The following is a 20,396-nucleotide window of genomic DNA, read 5'->3' on the forward strand; positions in this document are numbered from 1 at the left end:
CGCAACGCTTCTCGACTCGACAAACCTCGCTCTTACTCGCTCTTCTTGATATCCTTTTTCGACACAATATGGAAACCACCAATGTCATCGCTCTTAACTTTAACCATACCACACTCGCTTAGCCACGGACTATTCACCGATGTATCAACATCCTCAGCATGATAAACCATTTCTGGTGTCACTGGTCTCCTCATAATCTGGTACTCGGACTTTCTGGCTTTCTTCTCCACCTCCTCATCCTCGTAATCGTTTCTCAAAAGTCTTGCAGATTCATGGATACTTCCAGAAATTTTGCCTCCTCCTCCTCCAAAGACCCTGCTGAATAAAGATGATGTCTTCGACTTTGGTGCTTTCCCTGAAGCTGCTCGTTTTGCTGCCTTTTCCCTTTTATGATCTAGACGTCGGTCGCTGCGTTCTTGACGCCGAATTTGGCCTTCGAGGCGGTGGATTTCGTTGGCTTCTTCGATTGCGGTGGTCTGCGCGAGCTCGTCGGGGTCATCGAATAAACCGTAGGTGCCAGTGTGGGCTTGGCCGTGGGGGTCTGTCGGCATTGTAGACTTGAACTGTGATTCGTGTTGTGTGGTAAAGATCTGTATTGGTGACAAGACTGGTGCTGGATTCGCGCTGGCGGTGAGTTTCGTGGGATATATCGTGACGAGACGTGACTTTGGTGGCCGCTGTTGACGATGCCGTAGATGAGGGATGGGCCGTAGAGAGGTGGTGGTGCATGAGACAACGAGTTTTTGTTGTATGTGACATGATGATTGCTGTCAATGCTGTCCGTCTCACGAACGCAGAGTGTAAGCTATGAATTTGCCAAACAGTATATCACACAAACTGTTGTCACACCCAGTTGCTTCTAGTCAATGTCGAAGTCACATGGTCAGGGCAGTACTGTGATATAATAATGTAGAATGGACAGCGGTACGTGACAATTGGAAACATGCATGAGTTCGTCAGGGGGGCACATATCTACCTTCCAACTCCCATAGAAAAAGACGCTACCGTCGTTGCTACATCAGACGTCTATCTCCCTTACTCTTTTAACGTAATCCTAATATCCCCGAGTTCCTCTACCGTAGACCCTACCGGCCCTGCAAACACCGATTGAGACCTGACAGGCCTGAACCCTGATCTTCTAAGCGCGCTTCGTTGCTGTATAATTGTGATCCACAATGCTGAGGCTCGCGGTGATTCGGCGCTCGAACCTTGGAAGGCAGATATTATGCTGTCATGCAAGGTATCTCAGGGCAGGCTAAGCACGTTGGTGCTGGGACTATAGCGAGTATTGATAGATTGGCTGAGCAGATCGAGAGGGTGTTGGAAGGCGGACACGTGGAAGTGAGGAAAGTATAGGTGAGGGGTGTAGATTTGGGTAAGAAGAAATGGGATTACAAAACCGATGTAGAAAAGACGGAGAAGAAAAAGACACGTAAGGGATGTGTTACTATGTAACGACTAGATCGGTCTGGCGACGCATAATTCGGGCTGTAGGTCAGTCTGGTTCCGCTGTTTACAATACCGTAGACTGATGCTTTGGGAGACAAGGATTATACATCTGAGCATCGAGTCCTGAGGCCTGAGTACATACCATCCAATCCTCCGCGAATTAGGGCAAGAGTGGCCATGATCTTGCCGCTGGTGAGCGTGGGGCACCATATTTTCCGCCAGAGCCCGTCCAAGGAGTCTAGCAACAGATTGGTCGTTTGCTTTAATGTGAAGCAATCTTCGCATGGGGCAACCTGATTGATTCGTTGAAGCTTGGGATGCAAGGTGAGCACATAAAAGTCGTGCCGGGGTCTTTATGTAGCCTTAAGAGATCGTCGAAGGCGAGTTGTTTGTGCGGACAGACATAGACCTTGGCTTTGGATGCTGAACATTGTCTTCGGTGTGCGCTCCTAGCGCCATCTGGTTTGACAACTGCAGCAAAGGCGGGGAGCGGATGGAGATCCACGCAGTAACTGCAGAGCAACTTTTCGCATGGAGAGAACCAGTTCAAAGCGTTGTCAGCATGCTCGTACTCAGCGAGTCGATTAAAGCAGTCTTTGCGCAGTCGCCATGCGTGCTCGTCCAAATCGCCAAAAGAGAATAAGTGTTTTTGTATATGCGTTTGGACACTCTTCGTGGAAGCCAGACTCCAGATGTACTTGGACGCTGTGCGAAAGCTGAGTATGTTGAGTGGTGCTAATAGGTCTAAGATATCTAAGATTAACTCCCCAGGCAGGCAAAGCAGGTTGGTTTCACTGTTGACATGATATGTATGGCTGTATGATTTTAGCGGCATCTTGAAGAAGGTGGGATCGGGTCTTCTGTAACAGTTGGGCTTTCCTCAATAAGTGCGATCCAGTTTGCGCCGATGCATGAAATAGACTTTTGCAGCAGACCAGTTATATTTTGGTGCAGTATCGATGGGCTGGGGGGTGTTGGTAGTCACCATGATGAAAGACTCGCCCGAGAGAGACTATTCCAGGAGAGTGAGGAAAGAGAAAGAGCGAGAAAAAGAGGCCAAAGTTCAACAGTACTTGATGACTGCAAAAGCCCAGGCAGTAACCCGTACTGCAGCTACTCACTTGCATCTTTTCTAGTTCAGGTCCATTAATTTGGCCGTGGCCGTCCTATCAAATGTTTTTGCTTACCCCATGCCCACCGGGAAAGGCAAGCACCCAGTAATACTACAATGACCCAGAAAAGACGACAACGAGCCACTCACAAATCTAGCAATTTAACAATACCATACCAAAAGTTCCATTGAAACCAGAGATATCGTAATCACACCCCTCTAGTCACCCGTTTAAGCTCTCAAATCAGCAGCCTCATCCACCCAGTCATCTCCATCTCCCACCATCTCCCAGCTATGGAGTCCACCTTTCACGAATCTGCCCTCACCGTACCTCTGGATCACGCTTTCGCTGTAGGCACCCTCATCATTCCCTACACACCAACAGAGCCGTCGTTCTGCATTATATGTGTTGGTCAGCATGCGGTGCATATCTTCCAACTCTTCGTTCTCCTGCTCGTAACGCGCTATTGTTGCGCGTAGAATCGTGTTCTTCCGCGTTAGTTGAGCTGCATTCATTGTGGTGTTGTCGAGTTGTCGAAGTATGGTTTGGATCGCTGAATTTGTCAGATCATTTACAGTATGAGCAGTTTTAGAGGCAGCGGCGGTTGAGGCTAGTTTTGGGTGAACAGGGGAGATGAGATGGTTGAGGTAGACGTATGCACGTGAAACGTCTTCAGAATAGCATGTCCATATTTCCGCTGTATTCGCTGGTGATGTAAGAGTACCGTAGTCGGAGGGAGGGAACTTGATGTCGGCGTCTGCTAGCAGTATGTAATCAACATCTTGATCAGGACGAGTCCCGCTAAGAAGTGAAGTTATGCCATTACTCCAAGGATCGCTGATCTCGGTAGCTAAGCCCTCTAGCAGATCAGTCTCGTATACAGCGTCTGTGAATAGTGCCCGACGTGATGTGAGTCCATCATCGTGGCTATCTCCTCCAGTGCCTTCGATAGATGGTGGTCGAGTGAATAGAGCTGGGAGCTTGGGTGTGGGAATGCGCATTTTGAGAAGAGCAGATGTGCCTTTGTGCTGAGATGCAAGCAGAGTCGGAGTTCGCACAGGTCATATTTCTGTTGCCGATGTGTTAGCACCACGGTCTCACTTACTAGTTGTCTAGTCACCATTCGTTCGCTGCGCGTGACATGCCGACACATGATGATGCGTCAGCAAGAGTCTGTAGTCACTGCGTAGTGTCCTGGAAAGCGCACAAGACAATGTATGATGAAGATAACAATGATTGCTATCTGAGGTTCCTTAGTCCTTGCTTCCATCCAATAAACGCCGAGATTTGCCAACCCCATCTTTGTCCATGAACGCCGCACAATTCCCCTATATTATCATTTTGAAGCAAGTGAAACTCCTGTCTTACAACACATCTACTGATGTATCTGGCTCACGTGGCCAGCCTGTCCGGCACCACCCCACTCGCTATCATCGTCACTGCCAACATCTGTCCATGAAGTAGGCGTCATGATACCCTGCCTATCGTTGTCGAACTCGCTGAAGCCGCCCTCAGAGAAGGCATCTGTGAACCCACTTTCTGAACGGGCATCGTGGTCTGTGTCGTTCTGTTCGCTATTCGGCATACTAAGGATAGCGACATCGTTGGCTTGACTGTCGGCGACAGAGGCAGCACTCATGGTCATTGAGCGCTCGGAGCGAGGCGTCAGATTTCCGGTAGAGAGGTGCTCAGCGTCGTCATCGAAGAAGGGGTGAGATGGAGCAGGTTCACCTGTTTGCGAGGTAGAGGATGTGAAAGAATAGAAAGACTGAGCAGCTTGGTCGGCATCCTCTTGTGTGGTCTGTACGGGCTGTGCGGGTGAAGGGCTCTCGGGGACGGAAGTCTCGGGATCGGGTGTTAGGTCGACGAGTGTGCCAGTGGTAGGTGTTGAGACGACATCGGGCTGAATGGTAGCAGAGCTTTCGCGAGTGGCAGGTTCTTCGTAGGTAAATGGCTTTGGTGCGGGTGCATCTTCGTCGTAATCATGGTCGAAAAGTACTTGGTCGTCGGAGAAGGGGTTCGCCATGGCAGCAGCGGCGGCAGAGCCGGCGGCAAAGCCAGCAGCACCGCGCTTCTTGAGGTTGCCATTTGAGTTTTCCGTACCGGTTGCCGTCGCGTTGTCCCTGAGCATGCCATCACTGCCAACCATGTCGTCGAAGCTTCTCGTACGATCAGCCCTCGACCTCCTTGCAGCTACCTCGGCGGTCTCAACACCAATCCTAGCCAGTTCGTCCAAATCAACAGCGATACCCTGTTCTCTTGCCTGCCTGATCAGTTCATTCCTGTTCCTCCTGACCAACTCCTCCCTTCTTTTCTTCCTTGCGTCGAAGTCATCGGACGATTCGCTCGGGCGGCGAGGCTGAATGTCATCGCCTAGGTTATGCAACGCGACAGCGATTTTGCGACGGGTCTGGTCGGCCCATTGTCTAACTTGAGGAGATTCATAGATGGCGATACCGGCGGCGACAATAACGGATGCGGCGATTATAAGGCCTGATGTGAAGCGGTGGTTAGGACGGTGCGGTAGGGTTTGAGTGTTGCCTTGCGGGGATGCAAAGCGCGAGCCGGTGCCTGCAAGCAGGTTGGCATAGGAAGTAGAGAGATGGAAAGACACGCGACAGGGGAGAGGAAGGATAGTGAAGTAGCTGGGAGCACTACAGCGACACATGCATAAGTGGAGTTATCCGTACTCACCTTTGGCCAGTGGCGCAGGCATCGCTGCGGACTTTTGTAGCAGCGGGTTCAGTCTGCTATTCGAAGAGCGGCTTTGGAATTGTAGCGGGAAAGAATGATAGAAGGAGATTCAGGAGCTTTTGTCCTTGAAAGAGGCGTGTAACGAGAGAAGGCTCGAGAGCTGAGGAGAGTCGTCGTTCGTCAGGTCATCGCCACTTGCACAGCCGCACATGCAGGGTCCATGGAGCTCCGGGCGGCTTTTGGCGGGGTCGCGTGCCGCCAATCTTGCTGCATGCGAAGCCTATCGCCCTACGCCCGTTGATCTAACTTCATAACTGTTCCCCTATATCACAATGTGCTCTTGGCTGCGCACATTCTGGACTTTACATTAATTCATTGCACGAAGAGAGTTGGAGCCTTCAATAATTACACGCGAAAAGCATCGATTTTTTTGTAATGTTTAGATAAGGTTCGTTCCATGAAGCAACGACGCAATACAAAGAAACGCTAGGCAGCAGTGAACCATATGTAATCCACTCCGGTGTACTCCCAATGCCAATTTTGTGTCTGAAGAGTACCTTCAGAATGTCAGAGCAGGGCCCGTCAGAGAAAAAAAAAAGCAAGCCCAGACGCACAATCTTTATCATCGGCGATGTACGAAGGACTTGCAGAGTTAAGTTTGACTGATGGATGAAAACGCGCATACATTGCAATAAAAACCCATATAAAGATCATGTTCAAGGAAAGGCAGGAAGAGTTTTGAGAAAACTAGGAGGTGGAGGCCGTCAGCTAACACCTTCTGAAACCCTCTCTAGTTATCGTTCTTTTGTTGCAGTAAGGCATGCAATGAAGTGGCACCGTGGCTTCATGGTCGTAATCTCTTGGCCAGATTGACAAACTGTGCAATACAGACAAGAGGGAATAGACGGTGGTCTTGACTCAAATGCTCTTGGGTGTGGGCATAGCATCGTCGTCGGGAGCGGGAGCGGCATCTGAGTCCTAGTCGGAATCTGAGTCGAACTCTTCGCCATCCCTTGCTATACGATAGGGTCGGAAATCCGCAAGATCCGGGTCATGAACCCACATCTTGATTTCGAAGTTCCAAAGATAGATTTCCTCGCTCAGACGGCTGCGGACAACCTCGTAACCCTTTTGTGAGTGTAGAAAAGCGCCATCGAAAGGCATGACGTTAGTGACAAGTCCCTCCGGGATTCTGCTCAGGGCCAGCCACTCGTTCTCGTGACTCTTCATGGCCCATAGTTCCATGTCTGATCTCGTGAGTTCGTTCACGGATAGCCAGATGAGGCCACCAGAGTCGAGGATCTCGTCCAGCTTGCGCGACGGGCGGATGGCTGAGGATCCTTCATATGGAACAGCATCTAAAACCCATATGGTTATCTCGACATCACGGTCGTTGGTAGACGATGTGCGTGGATCTGACTTGTCGGAAGAGTGGTCTCCTTGGGTGGTTGACATAGTTGTCTTCAATGTAGCAGGTACAAGTCCTGAGACGTCGATCTCCGCGATCAAGAGACGGCGTGGGGCGCTGGTACGAGTCTTATACATCTTACGAACAGTGTCTTCCGCGTCTTCTATTCTGAGTTAGTGTTAATGAACTAAAGGTTCGTAGCCGGAACTTACTGAGGGAAGACATAGCAGATATATACGGAGAAGGATTCTTCATCTGCTTCACTTTATAGTGTCGATCGATACGTTCTTTCGTGATATCCAAGTTGGGTTTGAGAGTTCCGACGGATTGGAAAGCGTTCCCATCTTGAAGCTTGAGATCAAGAACTTCTTTGTGGCTGATGTGATTGATCTTGTTTACGAAAAGACTCAGTGTCGCCGCATTCTCGAAGTGGTACCGATAGAATTTAGAAGGACGGTTCTTGCCTTGGCCACGTTCAAGTGCTTTCTGATCCTCAAAGTCACTGCATGATGTTAGCCATGTTGGTGTTGCAGATCCATAATGCACATACACCCATAGGGGATTATGTAGCTCTGAGATAGTGACATCTTTCTTGCTCTTCTTGTTAACGCTTTTTCCAGTATTTGACCTTGAAGCCGGTGCTGGAACCCTCTTTCTAGGACGATGTACTTTCTTTGAAGGGCGAGATATCGGAGATGCAGGAGTAGACCTGCTGAAACTGGGAGATGGAGTGGCTGGAATCGACGGAGCCATGATGCGTTGGTAGAAATCTCCAAGAAGGTGGATGATATGAGAACGACTTGAGGGGGGTTGTTATGTTGGAGGGCAGATTGCAATTAACGTAGAAGAGTGGGAAAGTTGATGAAGTTGTAGAGGTTGGGAGAAAGCAAGGAACAGTTTATATATCCATAAGAGCGGTGGGAAAGTGCGAAGTTGGACAGAAACAGAGTCGTCAGCGTGACTCCAGGTAAGAGAATGCGGCTGTAGCATCAGTTGTGAGAGAAAACATCAGCATATTCGAGGCTACTTGATTTAAGATATCCGAGCTCCTGGATAAAAGGTGAGAGTAAAGACGAATCCAGTTGGCAAAAACGAACTAAGTGACCTCTAATCTTGTTACCATGCATAATGCCCCAGTATCTGGAGAGCTGATGCAAATGCATTTGACAACATACGTTACGTATATCCTATGGTTATGGACTCCATGGCTGCCCGGACTTCCTGCTTGACACAAACAAGACACATTTTCAGAGATACACAGGAGATGATTCGATGGTAGATGCATTCTGTTCACGCTATGATCAAGATATTACGTATGATGTCGTGAGATGGGAGTCGAGTTTGCTCCAACTAGCACACCTTCCGCCAAGAACTGCGCGCGTCTGATTGGCAGTCGCAACCGCGTCTCAGCGAGCTGCCACTTGCGACACGCAGCACTCCGACGTCCCACCACCACATTTCTAGAAACCACAATCGAACGTCTCTCGCTGTAGCTACAATGAGCTCGTCTATAGAGACGGAGATCTTGAACAAGTACAATCTCACGACACTATACCCCGCAACCTGGCCAGAGGAGAAGGACGAAGCCGACGAAGAGGATACGTTCGATGAGCCGGCACCCAAAGCTACACCACAAGCGATACGGCGGTCTAAGTCGCGATATTCAGTGCTAGAGCCTAGTTCCAGATACTCACGGCAGGTTCCGGGGGCAGAACGATCGAAAGATGGCGTTGAGACGTTGGTACAGAAGGACGAACAGGACCCGCTGGGCATGTACCCGAGTGTAGTGCAGGTACTGCGGGCGAAGAATATTCAAGTCGAGGACGATATCAAGCTGCGTATGTTTCAGCAATATAGCAATACACACAAGGCCCGTCTAATGGGCATACAGGCAACCGCTTCCTCTTGAGCTCTACTACCTTCTCGCCCTCTCTGTTCCTCTCGCAAGTCCACAATGAAGCGTCCACCGATTCCCTTCTCGCTGGTCTTGACTTCCTCTCCCGTTCAATTGAGAAGAAGTCGGCTTCGCTCAAAGTCCTCGTCGAATCCAACTTCGATCGCTTCGTAGGCGCCAAAGCTACCATCGATCGTGTATACAATGAGATGCGGGACCAAGGGAAAGAGCAAGTAGAATCCCCCAAGGCTCTTCAGCCTGGCAGAGAGAGGAGTCGATCGAGCTTCTCAGGCCGAAAGACGAGCGCGTCTCTGACACCAGCCATGATTGACGCTGTACCTACAGAGAAGAGGAAGAATGCGCTGGTTAAAGAGAGTGAATACGGAGTACATGGCATCAAGGTACCACTGACTGAAGTCGCAGTCAAAGCGGAAGAAGTCTGGGGCCCTGCGCTAAATGGACGTGAGAGGGAGGAGACTCTCAAATCTATTATGGAGTCTGTCGAACACCATCGAGGGTTGTTTGAGGTTGGGTCTGCCATGCAGGACGCCATACGCCGGAAAGACCACGAAACAATCACCGAGGAATACAAGCGCGCGAGAAAGTACGCAGAGGAAGCTCGATACATTGTAGAACAGGCAACGTCTGCAAAGACGCAGCTGACTGATGCGGAGATACATCAGGTCATTGTGACAGCCAGGATGTGGTCAGACGTTGAGCGGCAAGTTGAACATTTCAAGCGTGACTCGTGGAAACGCCTGACCGCAGCGCATTTCACACACCTACAGACCGGAAGTGAGGAGACCAAATCGGATGAGTACCTGAGCATCATCTCCATCATGCTAGAGCTAGGTGTGGAGGACAACCCAATATGGGTATGGTTGCTCTCACGCTACGAACACCTCAAGTTCCAGCTCAACTCCAAATGCCAACATTCGCTGGTTGAGATTGAGATTCTTCGTCGTCATCTAGCGAATGGCGAAAAGCCGAGCATGCGTATGCTGCAAAAGCAGCTCCGTTCGGTACCCACTAGCAACAATGTCAGTGCCGAACCTTCGAAGCTTGACACCCCGAAAGTGTCTGAGTTCTGGGAACACGTGTATGCGTCGATGAGTACCCTGCTCTCAAACAAAACTGGACTGCTGGCTGAACTCGTTGAATACTGGGAGATTGTCCAGTCGTTCCTCTCTGGTCGCGCCCAACGGAACTTCCCAACAGGTAATCATGGCCAGTCGTCTGTCCACCACCGCCTCAGCAGTGAGAACAAAGCCGAGCTCGAGAGAGGAACAACCGAACTTATCACTATCCTCCGGGACCACCTAGTCGCGTTCTTCTCCGATCCTCCCATCGAGGATGTCTCCATGCTCATGTCACCACTACCTACAAGTCCGACACCAACAACACCAGGCACACCATTGAGCGCAGCGTTGAGTCCCAAGTCGGCGTCGAGGTTCAGGTTCGATCCTGCGAAAGCCCCACCACCCTCACCTAGTCGCGGAGAATCTTGGGAGAAGTATGCCTTCTGGCCTCCTAATGCGAATGCGCTTTCGGGGTCTCACTACTTATCAAAGATGCTCGTCTTGATTAGCACTGCAGCCAATGAGCTTGCGTCATTGCAAGTTCCCGAGATTGGTGGTGGCGGTCGCATTGACGAAGCACTGCGCATGTTACTTGGTGGTGTACGCGAACGTTGCGTGCAAGCTGTGTGTGCAGCTTGGAACACTGACGCCGAGAAGTTGAAAGTGCTTGAGGACTGGACTCGTCATGTTGATCGCAAAGACACTACAAACTTGCCCCAACGTTTCCTAGCAGTACAAAGCTTTCTGCTCAACAACCTTCAGAAGATACTGTATGTTGAGGCATCAAGCAAAACCAGAGTGGATGTGGTTGTACCACCGAGCAACAAGCTACTACAGATGGTCAGAAGCCAGTTCGTCACCAGCTTATATAGGACGCTGAGCGGAATGGTTGAATGCGCTGAGAAAGGCAGACAAGCTTTGGGTCCCGAATTCGAGATCAAGGGCGATGATCTTACTATCGATGAGCAAGACGACCAGAACGGTAATGACTGGGGCAGGGTCGACGCCAATAAGAAGGTAGACTTTATTACTATTTGTCTTCCAACTTCTACTAACACAGATCAGTCTATCCGCCTCCTCTTAACTCTCGCCAACATGGCCGCTTTCCAAACAGAGATAACCCCACAGCTCCTCACTCTCTTCGAGACATTATTCAGCGTCCAACTCACCGACGAAACAAATCGCATCCGAGACGTCCTCTCCCAACTCGACGCGCAACTTTTCCGCTCCTATACCAAACCGCACGCCACCAAGATTCACAACACAATCGAATCCGGCATCTTCAGTCCAAACTGGGCGCCACCACCAGACGCACGAAAGAGCGTAGCAGACCGCGACCCCAGCCCCTACGTCTTCACCGTCCTGCTCGATCTCGTAATCGTGCACACAGAATCCTCCACCACATCCGCGCCGCTTACCCCACGTATCCTGCGCGCTCTCTTCGAATCCACGACCAGTTCCCTCATCACAACTTTCCAGTCTCCCAACTTATCGACCATCTCCCTCCCGCAACTCATGCAAGCCACACTCGACGTCGAGTTCATGGCTCAGACGCTAGCTTCGTATACTACGGAGAAGGCGTCGCAGATCCAGACTGATATCTACCAAGTCTTGGATCAGAAGACGGATAATGCGGCGAGGGTGCGGTTACAAGATGAACTGGGTAGTTTGAGAGTGAGTCTCAAGAGGTTGAGGGAGGGGACGAAAGTGCAATTTGCTTGCTTTAGGAGGGTTAAGAGAGGGACGATAGCAGGTGGTGGAGCGGAACAGGAGGGTGAGAAGAGAGGGAGATAAAATCACTTCGAACATTGGAAGATGAGTCGGTTGAAGGTCTTGAGATCCAAGCGGATACGGAGGATTGAGGAGATCAGGCAAGGTAGGTGGTGGTATGGGTTGAAGAGTACGAGCAGGGTTTGGGATGTGTTAAATAGTAGTATTGGGCGGATGTATACGTTCCGATTAGCTACGACTTGCTCAGTCATAGGAATATCATGTATTAAAGTACTCCCCGGACAAACCAAGTGTTATGAGTGTAAATGTCTTGTTATTCACAAATCTATCGCTTCAAAACCGCATATAGCGATCATGTTTCTACAAAAAAACGCCGCTGATGCATCTATACCCTATTCTTATTCATACTCTTTTCCCTTTATTCTTACAAGTCGTACAGTATTGTTATACATCTTCAGACCCCGACAAGGGATGTTGCTCGAAATACCGCAACAGCGTTTGGTAAAGTACCAACATGGTCCCCGACTGTACACTTGTCCAGACCGCACGCGGTCCAACGCCTCTAAACCATCCAGCGATCCCTTCTGTTTTGTATATTATCTTCAAGCCGGTCATGACGGATGAGGTATCGAGGGTCGCGGCGCCGTGGGCTTTCAGTGTTGTTGAAGGGGAGGAGGTGGATATTGGTCGACTTTGGGTTGATGATGGCTTGGTCGTTTGCGATGAGATTGAGTGTTTCGAGGCCGCGGCGGGCGACAGTGAGGCTTTCGGCGCAATGGGACATGCAGGAGATGGGCCGTTGTGTTGTGTCTGGATGCGCGTCTTGACTACGTCGAGTGGTGTTGTTATGACACCTGCCATGCCGCCCGCAGTCGCTGCCGTTGCAATCTCCAGCGGCAGGCCGATGTTGTTTGAGCCAATGTATTTCTTCGCCCAACCCCGCTCCTCTTCGTAGAATGCAAACTGTAATGCCGAGAAAGGCAGGTCACGCCAAAGTGTCGCCTTGTAGCCGTGGAAGAGGGCGCTATAACCTTCGGTCCTTACTATTGTTCGAGCAGCGTCCATAGTGGAACGGTAATTATATCCCGAGTTAAAGTAAGGGTTATTGTAGCGGCCCTGTAATTGCAGGCGGGTCTTGAGGACTTCAGATGGAACGTATGCGGGCGCAGCGGCGAGGTCGGCCAGAAGGCCTGGACATATGTCAGTATGTAAATAAATTTGAGTAGATTCGGGGAAGGTGTACCGGCTGAGAAGTATGCGACAGAGGGCGCAACTCCATAATCAAGCATGGTCCGCTTGGTCCATTCATAAGCTCCAAAGAAGCACACTGTGCCTGCAAAAGACCCGAGGAACGCTGGCTGTACTCCTCCGTATAAGCCTTTCCGGAAGCCTTCTTGCCGCCATATGGTGTAGTATGTGTTGCCCATTGACGTGTATTTCGGAGGCATGTGCGGGTCGCCTTGTTGTCGTGTTTTGACAGTGTCCAGCGAATGCATCAACATGTCACCAGTGGTCCCTCCTATTCCTCCTGCCAGCATTGCCTGTTTGTGATCAATTGGCATCCCTCATCTCTGCAGACTAGGCATCCTCACATGTAGGTACGGCGGCCGCGCAGCTTCCTCGTCTACCTCCTCCTCCATTGCTCCCCACTTGGTATCCTCCATGCGAAGTTCGACTGCTTGTACTGTGTTTGCGACATTTCTCCGGCTACCGTCGGTCAGGTCGGTGGTAGAGTCTCCGTTTGTGAAGAAGTTGGCCACGCGGGCAAGTACCATGAGCGCTTCGATGGCAGTGGTGTGCTGGAGAGTGATTGAAGATTGGTACAGTGGAAAACAGCAAGTGTAGAGAAGGATGGAATGTGCAAGGGTATACTTCAAAGAGTGACGTTGCTGCCACTGCGGCCGTGCGATGATGTTCACTCTGGAAAATTTCGGCCAAGACCGGGACCGCGCAGCCACATCCCTGCAAGCCCTGGTTATCAGCTATCAAAAGCACGGGGACAGACGACGGCTTGATGTAGTTAAGACTACCTAGACTACCTCTACGCGAATGATACCAAGACAGCTACAACACATCTATCTTGCTCAGAGGCAAATGTGTTGTCGCTGCAGATCAGCATATAACCTAGGCTAAGCCCTGCGACAGTTAGCGCCCAGTCATGACCCACGTGAGCCCCAGCCATCGTGTTTACATCTTGAGTCTCTTTGCATCCGATCAACACCACACCGCCCCCACCTTTTTCGCCCACGACGCATTTTTCTGCTTGAATTTTTGCTTCATTTTGATCGCAGGCTTTACGCGACTTGATCTATACCACTCACCATGTCTCACTCGTGGCTTCAGAGAAAGCGCAAAGCTGACTTGATTGACCTTGCGCAGAAGGCTAGACTTCCCGAGTAGGCTAGGAATTGATCCTGCGCATGTATCGCAGCACTGACGAGTGATTTGCAGTGCCGACGGCCTTCTGAAGGATGATCTCGTGCAGATTCTTGGGAGCCATCTCAACTCCAACGAGTCGACCTTTGCCAAACTTCCCGAATTTCGCGACTACTATGGCCGAAATGGTTCGCCAGTCAAGCGCGAACTGTCTTCGCCGTCAGAACCCTTCACAGCTACCAAGACGACGCGTCGCCGAACGCTGAACAAGGACCCTTCGTACGTTGAACCCGGATACGCGACGCGTTACGCGCCGAAGCTAACATTCGCGCAGTCCAGAGTCTACCCCCATCACTACGTCTACACCCATCATTACACCAGAAATTCGCAGCGTTGTCGCGCGTACACCAAAGCCCAGAGCCGTCCCTCGTCGTGTTTCCGAGGTACTCTCTGAAGTCGAACCGAAGGCGAAAGCCGTATCTCGTCGCGTTTCTGAAGTGTTCAATGAAGTGGACATCCCAGCATCGCCTGCACAACTCGCTGAAATCGCAGATCAGTCCTTCCAAGAAATTCAAACCAAGGCTGTTGAGCTATGGGACAGGACTCGAATCGATGAGCTCAAGGAATTCGTTCGCGAAAACGCAAGCTCGGTTGCTACAATCCAGACCATTATCCTGCTCGTGGAGGCTGTAGGACTGCAATGGAACACACTTGACACGACTCCATTGTTCGCGACACCCACCGCCTTCAGCTCGTACTCGAATAGTCAAGACGTCCGGGGACCAAACTTCTGGGTACTTCTCTCGGCTGATTGGTGGTCACCAGCTACTCTCTGGTCGCTCACTAGCTGGGTGCTACCGCTCATGTTCTCATACTTCTTCAACCTGACTCTTCGCACAAACACCTCGCGCAAGTCTTCGGACCGCCAATACCCCGCTGATCCGCTTATCTTCAACATTGCACGGGCAATATTGTCATACAGTGCCTACCGAGAGACTGTCAACTTGGCCCTCGCGCCAAGTGCCTGGGGTCCCTTCTCTGAATATGCCGTTGCGCGTGTGGGAAACAACGTACCCGGAGGATACTATGGTCTACAAATCGGCTCGCTAGTTGGTATACTTGTCAGTCTCTACGATGCGGCACTAAAGAAGTAGACGCTGGTTAGTCTAGAATACGGAACTGAATCAAGTACGAGCATATCAGTCTGGCGATGCTTGTATTCTCAATGGCGTTTGAATATGCGATACCTCCAATGTTAGGGATTGTGAACACTCTGCATCTGGATGCAGAGTCGGAGACTGGCGTTGGAAGCTCGAAATGAGTGTCTTTTAGGACTTGTTGGAACTATTCATCGCCTAATATATTTTTCCTCCCTGATCCAATTTCCAATTCATTTGACATTTCAGAAATAGCGGCTGCGAGGCACTCGGACACCTTCGGTTGCCGCGAAAAGCAAGACCCTGAAACACGGGTGTGATAGTCGCGCCTGCTAATCGATAACCTCGAGCGCGAAAAGACCATGCCACCACCCCTCCTCCGCTTCTAATATTGAGCAGCCCAACTTCACATCATAAAATTGCTCCACGTACAATTACCTTGTCCACATATTACAGTCAAAACGTACAGGATGTCGGCCAAATTCATGCAAATGTTGCAGAACATGCAGCCGCGATCGAACCGGTATCTAGCACAAGACACCATCTGAATGTGCATTGAATTACTAACGCGTGGTTTTCAAGGTCCTTGGAAGATATGAAAAATTCAGATGAACAGCTCGCGGGCATGGACGGTATGGAACTTCGTGGTTGGGCCTACAATAACCCTACGAAGCCCAGTCGTGACCTCACGGATCCAGTTGGCCAGACTCTCCTTGCTGCTTTCAATCAAGAATTCGATGCGCTGCAAAATTACTGCGAAATGATGATCAAGCAACTCGGAGGAACGGAAGAAGCTCGCGAGACTGTCAGACAGGACCTTTATTCAAAAAGATGGGGTCCTACCCGTACGCCTATCTACTCTGTGCTATTGCCGGCACTGCACGTGTTGCCACAAAAGAAGCAAGAGTTGCTGGGCATTGTAAGATATCTAGCCAACGACCTCAAAGTACCAGTCGACGGAAAGGACATTGTGGGCAGCACCGCCCTCTTCTGGTCAATCTCAACCAAACCCTACGTACAGCCGGAATTCGCGCAGATCCTCTTTGATGCTGGAGCATCCGTCAACACAAAAAACCGTTTCAATGCCACTGCGGGTTCCGAAATAGGTCAAGCTGATATCCATGGCGACACAAGCAAGAATGTGCAGATGATGAAGTGGTACATTGAGCATGGCGGAGATATCGACTCCAAAGACACGGATGGTATGAACATCAAGACCTTGATTGAGATGTTGGATAAAAAAGTGCCGGCTATGACTGAGGTTATCAAGAAGGGAAGGAGCCCAAGGAAGGAAGGGGATTGCACTAATTGTGGGAGAAGTCCGAAGGATGGTAAGGCTTTCTCGGCGTGTGCAAAGTGTAAGAAGGCGAGGTACTGCTCGCAGGAGTGTCAAAAGGTGGACTGGAAGGTACACAAGAAGACCTGCACGGCTTCGTAAAGTGTGAAAGGGACGGCAGAGGCGAGGAGACACAGCGCTCGACATGAGAGCAGCATGTGATGGAAAGGAGATCGGAGGGTCTCACCGATGGTAACACTCAGGCCTTCTAAGGTTTCGCGCGCACCTGGGAAGGAGAGTGGCTATGCGCGTGCGAAACATTGATTTGAGACGACAAACATTCTGTCCACCCCCAAACAGTTAGAGCTACAGATAAGATAGGTGTGATAGCACAAGGCTTGCACCTTACACAAGGAAGAAACCATACAGATGCACAAAACCTTCTACTACGTTGCCTACTACGACAACGTAAACAAAAATATTATATATACATCTAGACAGCTTAGACGTCTACATTAGTGTAGGATATCTTTTATTTTTTCTATTATATGCGGTTCTAGGATGTAACGTAGTAGAAGAGTTTTTAGCACCTATCTAGTTTCTTCACTGTATGAGGTGCTTGAAGCTTCTATCAAGCACTGAATACAGTAGAAGAGTGAGGCGCGGGGAAGCGCTAGCAATGCACGCACGATGATTGTCTACGTCACTTGAAATACCCCAACTGCCACCCTCAAACTGTCTACGTCCATCTCCAGGTAATCCTTGATCCAAGATTATTATCTTTGCAAAGAATTCTTAGGCTATCAAGAATTCTTTTAAAATGCGGTTGAACCCAGACGGCGACGCATCGACCTTCCCCAAACGCTCAGCCTTACCACATATTGCAGGTACACCAAAAGATAATGCTTGGTTTTGGGTAACACCTCCAACATATCAAATACACTTGAGACACATATTAATTTATACACCAACGTTTTAGGGCGGCTACGATGAGCTAGGTCGACTTAACCTCCTCACTCCGCAGCGAATAGCAAAAGCAACACAAGAGAATGTCAAGACTGGACAATCAGTGTCACTGGACTTGCCCTTGAACGTCCCCGGCCCAGCCTTTTTCGGACGAAAGGGACTGAAACACCGCATCAAAACCATAGGCCCCGGCGCCTTCGATGATGAAGTAGCTTTCAACACGCAAAGTAGCAGTCAATGGGATGGCTTCCGCCACTTCGCGCATCCAAAATATGAATGTCACTACAACGGCGTACTCTCCGACGAAATCATGGCTGATGTAGATGATGATGGAGAAGACGGCGAAGAAGCACCTGAGCGCTCGAGAAAACTCGGTATCGACGCCTGGGCCAAGAAAGGCATTATAGGCCGCGGTATCCTCCTCGACGTGTACTCCTGGGCCCAGAAGTCAGGGAAAGCATATGACCCTTTTACCAACCACCCCATAACAGCCGATGATCTACTCGCATGCGCCGAATCCCAAGGCACATCTTTCAAAACTGGTGACATACTCTTGATACGCACCGGTTGGCTCGCAGCATACAACGCCCTCTCCACCTCCGAGAGATCAGAACGCGGCACCATGGCGCTAGATAAACATTTCTACGCAGGCCTCGATGCGACGGAGTCCATGAAGGATATCTTATACGACAACTACTTTGCGGCGGCTGCGACGGATAATGCGAATTTCGAGGTTTGGCCGCCGGAGAGCTATGAGAGTAGTTTGCATGCGTGTATGCTTAGTATGTGGGGGATGCCGATTGGTGAGCTTTGGGACTTTGAAACGCTGGCGGGGATGTGTAGGGAGAAGGGAAGGTGGGAGTTTTTGGTTGTTAGTAAGCCAGTAAATGTACCGGGGGGTGTAGGGAGTTTGCCGAATGCTGTGGCTATCTTCTGAAGAGGGTTACCGAGGTTCAGGACATTGAAAGAAGGTTGGGCCCAAGTTATGTTGTGTCTGATAGCGATTGTATCACCATATTTGAATCGGGATCTTTCAATCTAGTTCCAAATACCGATTTGTCCGTTGGCCACTACTCATTGAGAACGCTCTCTATATGTGTAAGAAAACAGCGACCCGGACCTTAGCATATACAAGCTCAAACCGATCTTGGGTCGATGACAGATCGAAGGGGGGTTTCATTCGATTGGCATCTAACTAGAGCAGAGCTAGTTGTTAATCTTGTTCGCCACAAGCGCAAGTGTTTTCTTCGTTAAGCGAAAGCCTCGGGCCGTGAATTGAATACAGTATCAGGCGCGATATGACAGGATGGAAAGGGCCTAGGAGTGCACGTCTCGCTCTTGCGCTATAGGGACGTGGAGCGCGGCGCCGCTAGGGGAGTGGAGAACCAGCCATCCGACACGCGATCGTTGTCCTTTGCATACAACAGCACCAACACGACATCTCGCATTACGTTGTGTGAACACTATCCCCAACGTTTGGCTCGCCTATTCGTCTCGATATATTGCGTTTCATACTCTCAGCCACAGACAATAAGTTCAAGATATGAGCTCCGGCCGGTAGCACTACGTCATCAATTTTCGCGTTTACAAGCTGTCTTCCGAGGCTTTCTATCCTCTACAGACACGATCACATCCTGTCGCATCATTACACCTTCTTGTTCATCCGGACCAAATAGGCTTGATGTGCTGGCCTGGTCGTCGGTAGAAGTCCCCATCGTGAGCGTCTGCCAATCAGAATGCAGGTGCTTGCACGGCATCTTCCTCTTTTTGTCCTTCGTCCCTTTCGACGACACAGTCACCGTGAAATCCCCAATGTCAGAAGGCACCAGTTTCGGTTCCGTACTACGAGAATCTTGCCAGCTAGAAGACCTGCGAGGGACTGAGAGTTCAGTCTCTTGTATTTGTGGGTAGACCATACCGCTGCCGCCAACACCAATAATGCGTTTGATTCGTGGAACGCTTGCTAAGATCAAGGAGAGACTGGAAACGGACCTTGAAACCGTCAGGTTTGGAGAGTATCGACTGGATTGAACTTACTGAGTGAGCACGGCTAATTCAGCTGCATCACCTGTATCTCGTCAGGTTCCTGCTGTTAGGTGCCTCCAAGATCACTCACGGGTGGAGTTTTGACTAGAAGCCAACCTCAATGTGGCCCATATCTGACCTCCAGCAACGAATGCTACACTACAGAGTCAGTACCACAACATATTGTTGACCAGGCTACCGAACGTACATTGCTCGAACACCGAAGAGCGTCGCTGTTGCCAGGCTTTTTTCTTTGTTTAACGATAGCTTCCAAAGGACCGGAACCATCCAAAAAACCAAGAAAAGGTCGGTAGTAATGTTGCATACTATGACTGCGATCGCAAGGCCACCATGGTTACATCGCAGCGAATACGTAGTCCATTGCGCGATTCCGCACTGGAAAGATATAGCAAAGGGTGAGAATATCGCATATATTGCAATCATGCCGAATAGGATCGTTTTCGCTCTTCGAGTTTGTGGGACTACACGGTCGATGAGTAAAGCAGAAGATAGCTTTGCAAGCGCCATCGCAAAGACCACAAGTATCCCAGCAATGTACATCGCCTACAACTACTAATTAGCCTTAGAAACACATCCCCAATGGAGCAGTCAACCTTGAAGAAGAGTGTAATATCCTCACCACTGAGAGCGTTCAAGTCCTTTCCCAGACCACCACGAATGGCATGTTGCCAACTAACAGTCGCGCCTAGATACACAACCTATGACGAGATCAGTGCCGTTCGCTTTCAAAGAGTTGGACTGCCCTACAGTTGCCGCAATGATTGCTACATCGTCAAGACCGACTTCGACTTTATGGTAATGACCCTGCCAGAACCGCGCGACCAGCACGCCCGCTGTTACGATAGTCCATGCATAGGTGGAGACGAGGATGAAGCCGATCCTTTTCGTTGCGGCGTTGCCACGACCTTCATCCGAACCTGCGGGTACCATTGTACAGAACCGACAGAAGAGTAGCAAACATTGAGTAGTGTAGTGACCAACTCTGGGGAGATGTGCAGCTTATGCTGAACGTTGAAGCATATCCCCGCACGGCTCTGTCTTACTTTCATCACACCGACTCTCAGCCGTACACTCGGAGACATGTTGGGTACGCATTTGTTACCAACAACCCAAGAGTACCCCATGCTTGGGCCTCCAATATAAGCCGCTAGGAGATAGGACCTCATTCGTGTATTTTCACCGTCTTTGAATCCGCCACATGCTTACTG

General features: G+C 50.1%; 9 protein-coding genes across 11 annotated transcripts; 3 read left to right on the forward strand and 6 right to left on the reverse strand.

The window, feature by feature from the left end:
• Positions 1-32: 32 nt before the first annotated feature.
• ALTATR162_LOCUS3450 (uncharacterized protein) lies at positions 33-551 on the reverse strand (the record flags this gene model as incomplete). Its single annotated transcript, XM_043311056.1, has 1 exon — positions 33-551. One exon carries the CDS (start codon positions 549-551, stop codon positions 33-35), a length of 519 nt encoding a protein of 172 aa, XP_043166991.1.
• A 2,240-nt stretch (positions 552-2,791) lies between these two features.
• ALTATR162_LOCUS3451 (uncharacterized protein) lies at positions 2,792-3,562 on the reverse strand (the record flags this gene model as incomplete). Its single annotated transcript, XM_043311057.1, has 1 exon — positions 2,792-3,562. One exon carries the CDS (start codon positions 3,560-3,562, stop codon positions 2,792-2,794), a length of 771 nt encoding a protein of 256 aa, XP_043166992.1.
• Positions 3,563-3,936: 374 nt separating this feature from the next.
• Positions 3,937-5,229, reverse strand: ALTATR162_LOCUS3452 (uncharacterized protein; the record flags this gene model as incomplete). Its single annotated transcript, XM_043311058.1, has 1 exon — positions 3,937-5,229. The coding sequence occupies one exon, from the start codon at positions 5,227-5,229 to the stop codon at positions 3,937-3,939; it is 1,293 nt and encodes a 430-aa protein (XP_043166993.1).
• Positions 5,230-6,233: 1,004 nt separating this feature from the next.
• On the reverse strand, positions 6,234-7,416 carry ALTATR162_LOCUS3453 (uncharacterized protein; the record flags this gene model as incomplete). The annotated part of the gene is made up of 3 exons (XM_043311059.1): positions 6,234-6,826; positions 6,876-7,165; positions 7,214-7,416. 3 exons carry the CDS (start codon positions 7,414-7,416, stop codon positions 6,234-6,236), a joined length of 1,086 nt encoding a protein of 361 aa, XP_043166994.1.
• A 745-nt stretch (positions 7,417-8,161) lies between these two features.
• On the forward strand, positions 8,162-11,430 carry ALTATR162_LOCUS3454 (uncharacterized protein; the record flags this gene model as incomplete). The annotated part of the gene is made up of 3 exons (XM_043311060.1): positions 8,162-8,501; positions 8,555-10,653; positions 10,702-11,430. 3 exons carry the CDS (start codon positions 8,162-8,164, stop codon positions 11,428-11,430), a joined length of 3,168 nt encoding a protein of 1,055 aa, XP_043166995.1.
• Positions 11,431-11,811: 381 nt separating this feature from the next.
• ALTATR162_LOCUS3455 (uncharacterized protein) lies at positions 11,812-13,142 on the reverse strand (the record flags this gene model as incomplete). Its single annotated transcript, XM_043311061.1, has 3 exons — positions 11,812-12,557; positions 12,611-12,908; positions 12,960-13,142. The coding sequence occupies 3 exons, from the start codon at positions 13,140-13,142 to the stop codon at positions 11,812-11,814; spliced, it is 1,227 nt and encodes a 408-aa protein (XP_043166996.1).
• Positions 13,143-13,689: 547 nt separating this feature from the next.
• ALTATR162_LOCUS3456 (uncharacterized protein) lies at positions 13,690-14,897 on the forward strand (the record flags this gene model as incomplete). The annotated part of the gene is made up of 3 exons (XM_043311062.1): positions 13,690-13,763; positions 13,819-14,022; positions 14,078-14,897. 3 exons carry the CDS (start codon positions 13,690-13,692, stop codon positions 14,895-14,897), a joined length of 1,098 nt encoding a protein of 365 aa, XP_043166997.1.
• A 628-nt stretch (positions 14,898-15,525) lies between these two features.
• Positions 15,526-18,079, forward strand: ALTATR162_LOCUS3457 (uncharacterized protein; the record flags this gene model as incomplete). 2 transcript variants are annotated; one of them, XM_043311063.1, is made up of 2 exons in its annotated part: positions 15,526-16,308; positions 17,156-18,079. In XM_043311063.1, the coding sequence occupies 2 exons, from the start codon at positions 15,526-15,528 to the stop codon at positions 18,077-18,079; spliced, it is 1,707 nt and encodes a 568-aa protein (XP_043166998.1). The 2 variants fall into 2 exon arrangements, with proteins under 2 accessions (XP_043166998.1, XP_043166999.1); XM_043311064.1 differs by lacking the exon at positions 15,526-16,308 and adding an exon at positions 16,997-17,092.
• Positions 18,080-19,175: 1,096 nt separating this feature from the next.
• Positions 19,176-20,118, reverse strand: ALTATR162_LOCUS3458 (uncharacterized protein; the record flags this gene model as incomplete). Of its 2 annotated transcripts, XM_043311065.1 has the most annotated exons (5): positions 19,176-19,210; positions 19,259-19,326; positions 19,376-19,731; positions 19,782-19,886; positions 19,936-20,118. In XM_043311065.1, 5 exons carry the CDS (start codon positions 20,116-20,118, stop codon positions 19,176-19,178), a joined length of 747 nt encoding a protein of 248 aa, XP_043167000.1. The 2 variants fall into 2 exon arrangements, with proteins under 2 accessions (XP_043167000.1, XP_043167001.1); XM_043311066.1 differs by lacking the exon at positions 19,176-19,210 and having other exon boundaries at positions 19,273-19,321.
• Between the last annotated feature and the right edge of the window lie 278 nt (positions 20,119-20,396).

Source organism: Alternaria atra, assembly GCF_907166805.1.
Source record: "Alternaria atra isolate CS162 genome assembly, contig: 22, whole genome shotgun sequence".
Classification (NCBI taxonomy): domain Eukaryota; kingdom Fungi; phylum Ascomycota; class Dothideomycetes; order Pleosporales; family Pleosporaceae; genus Alternaria; species Alternaria atra.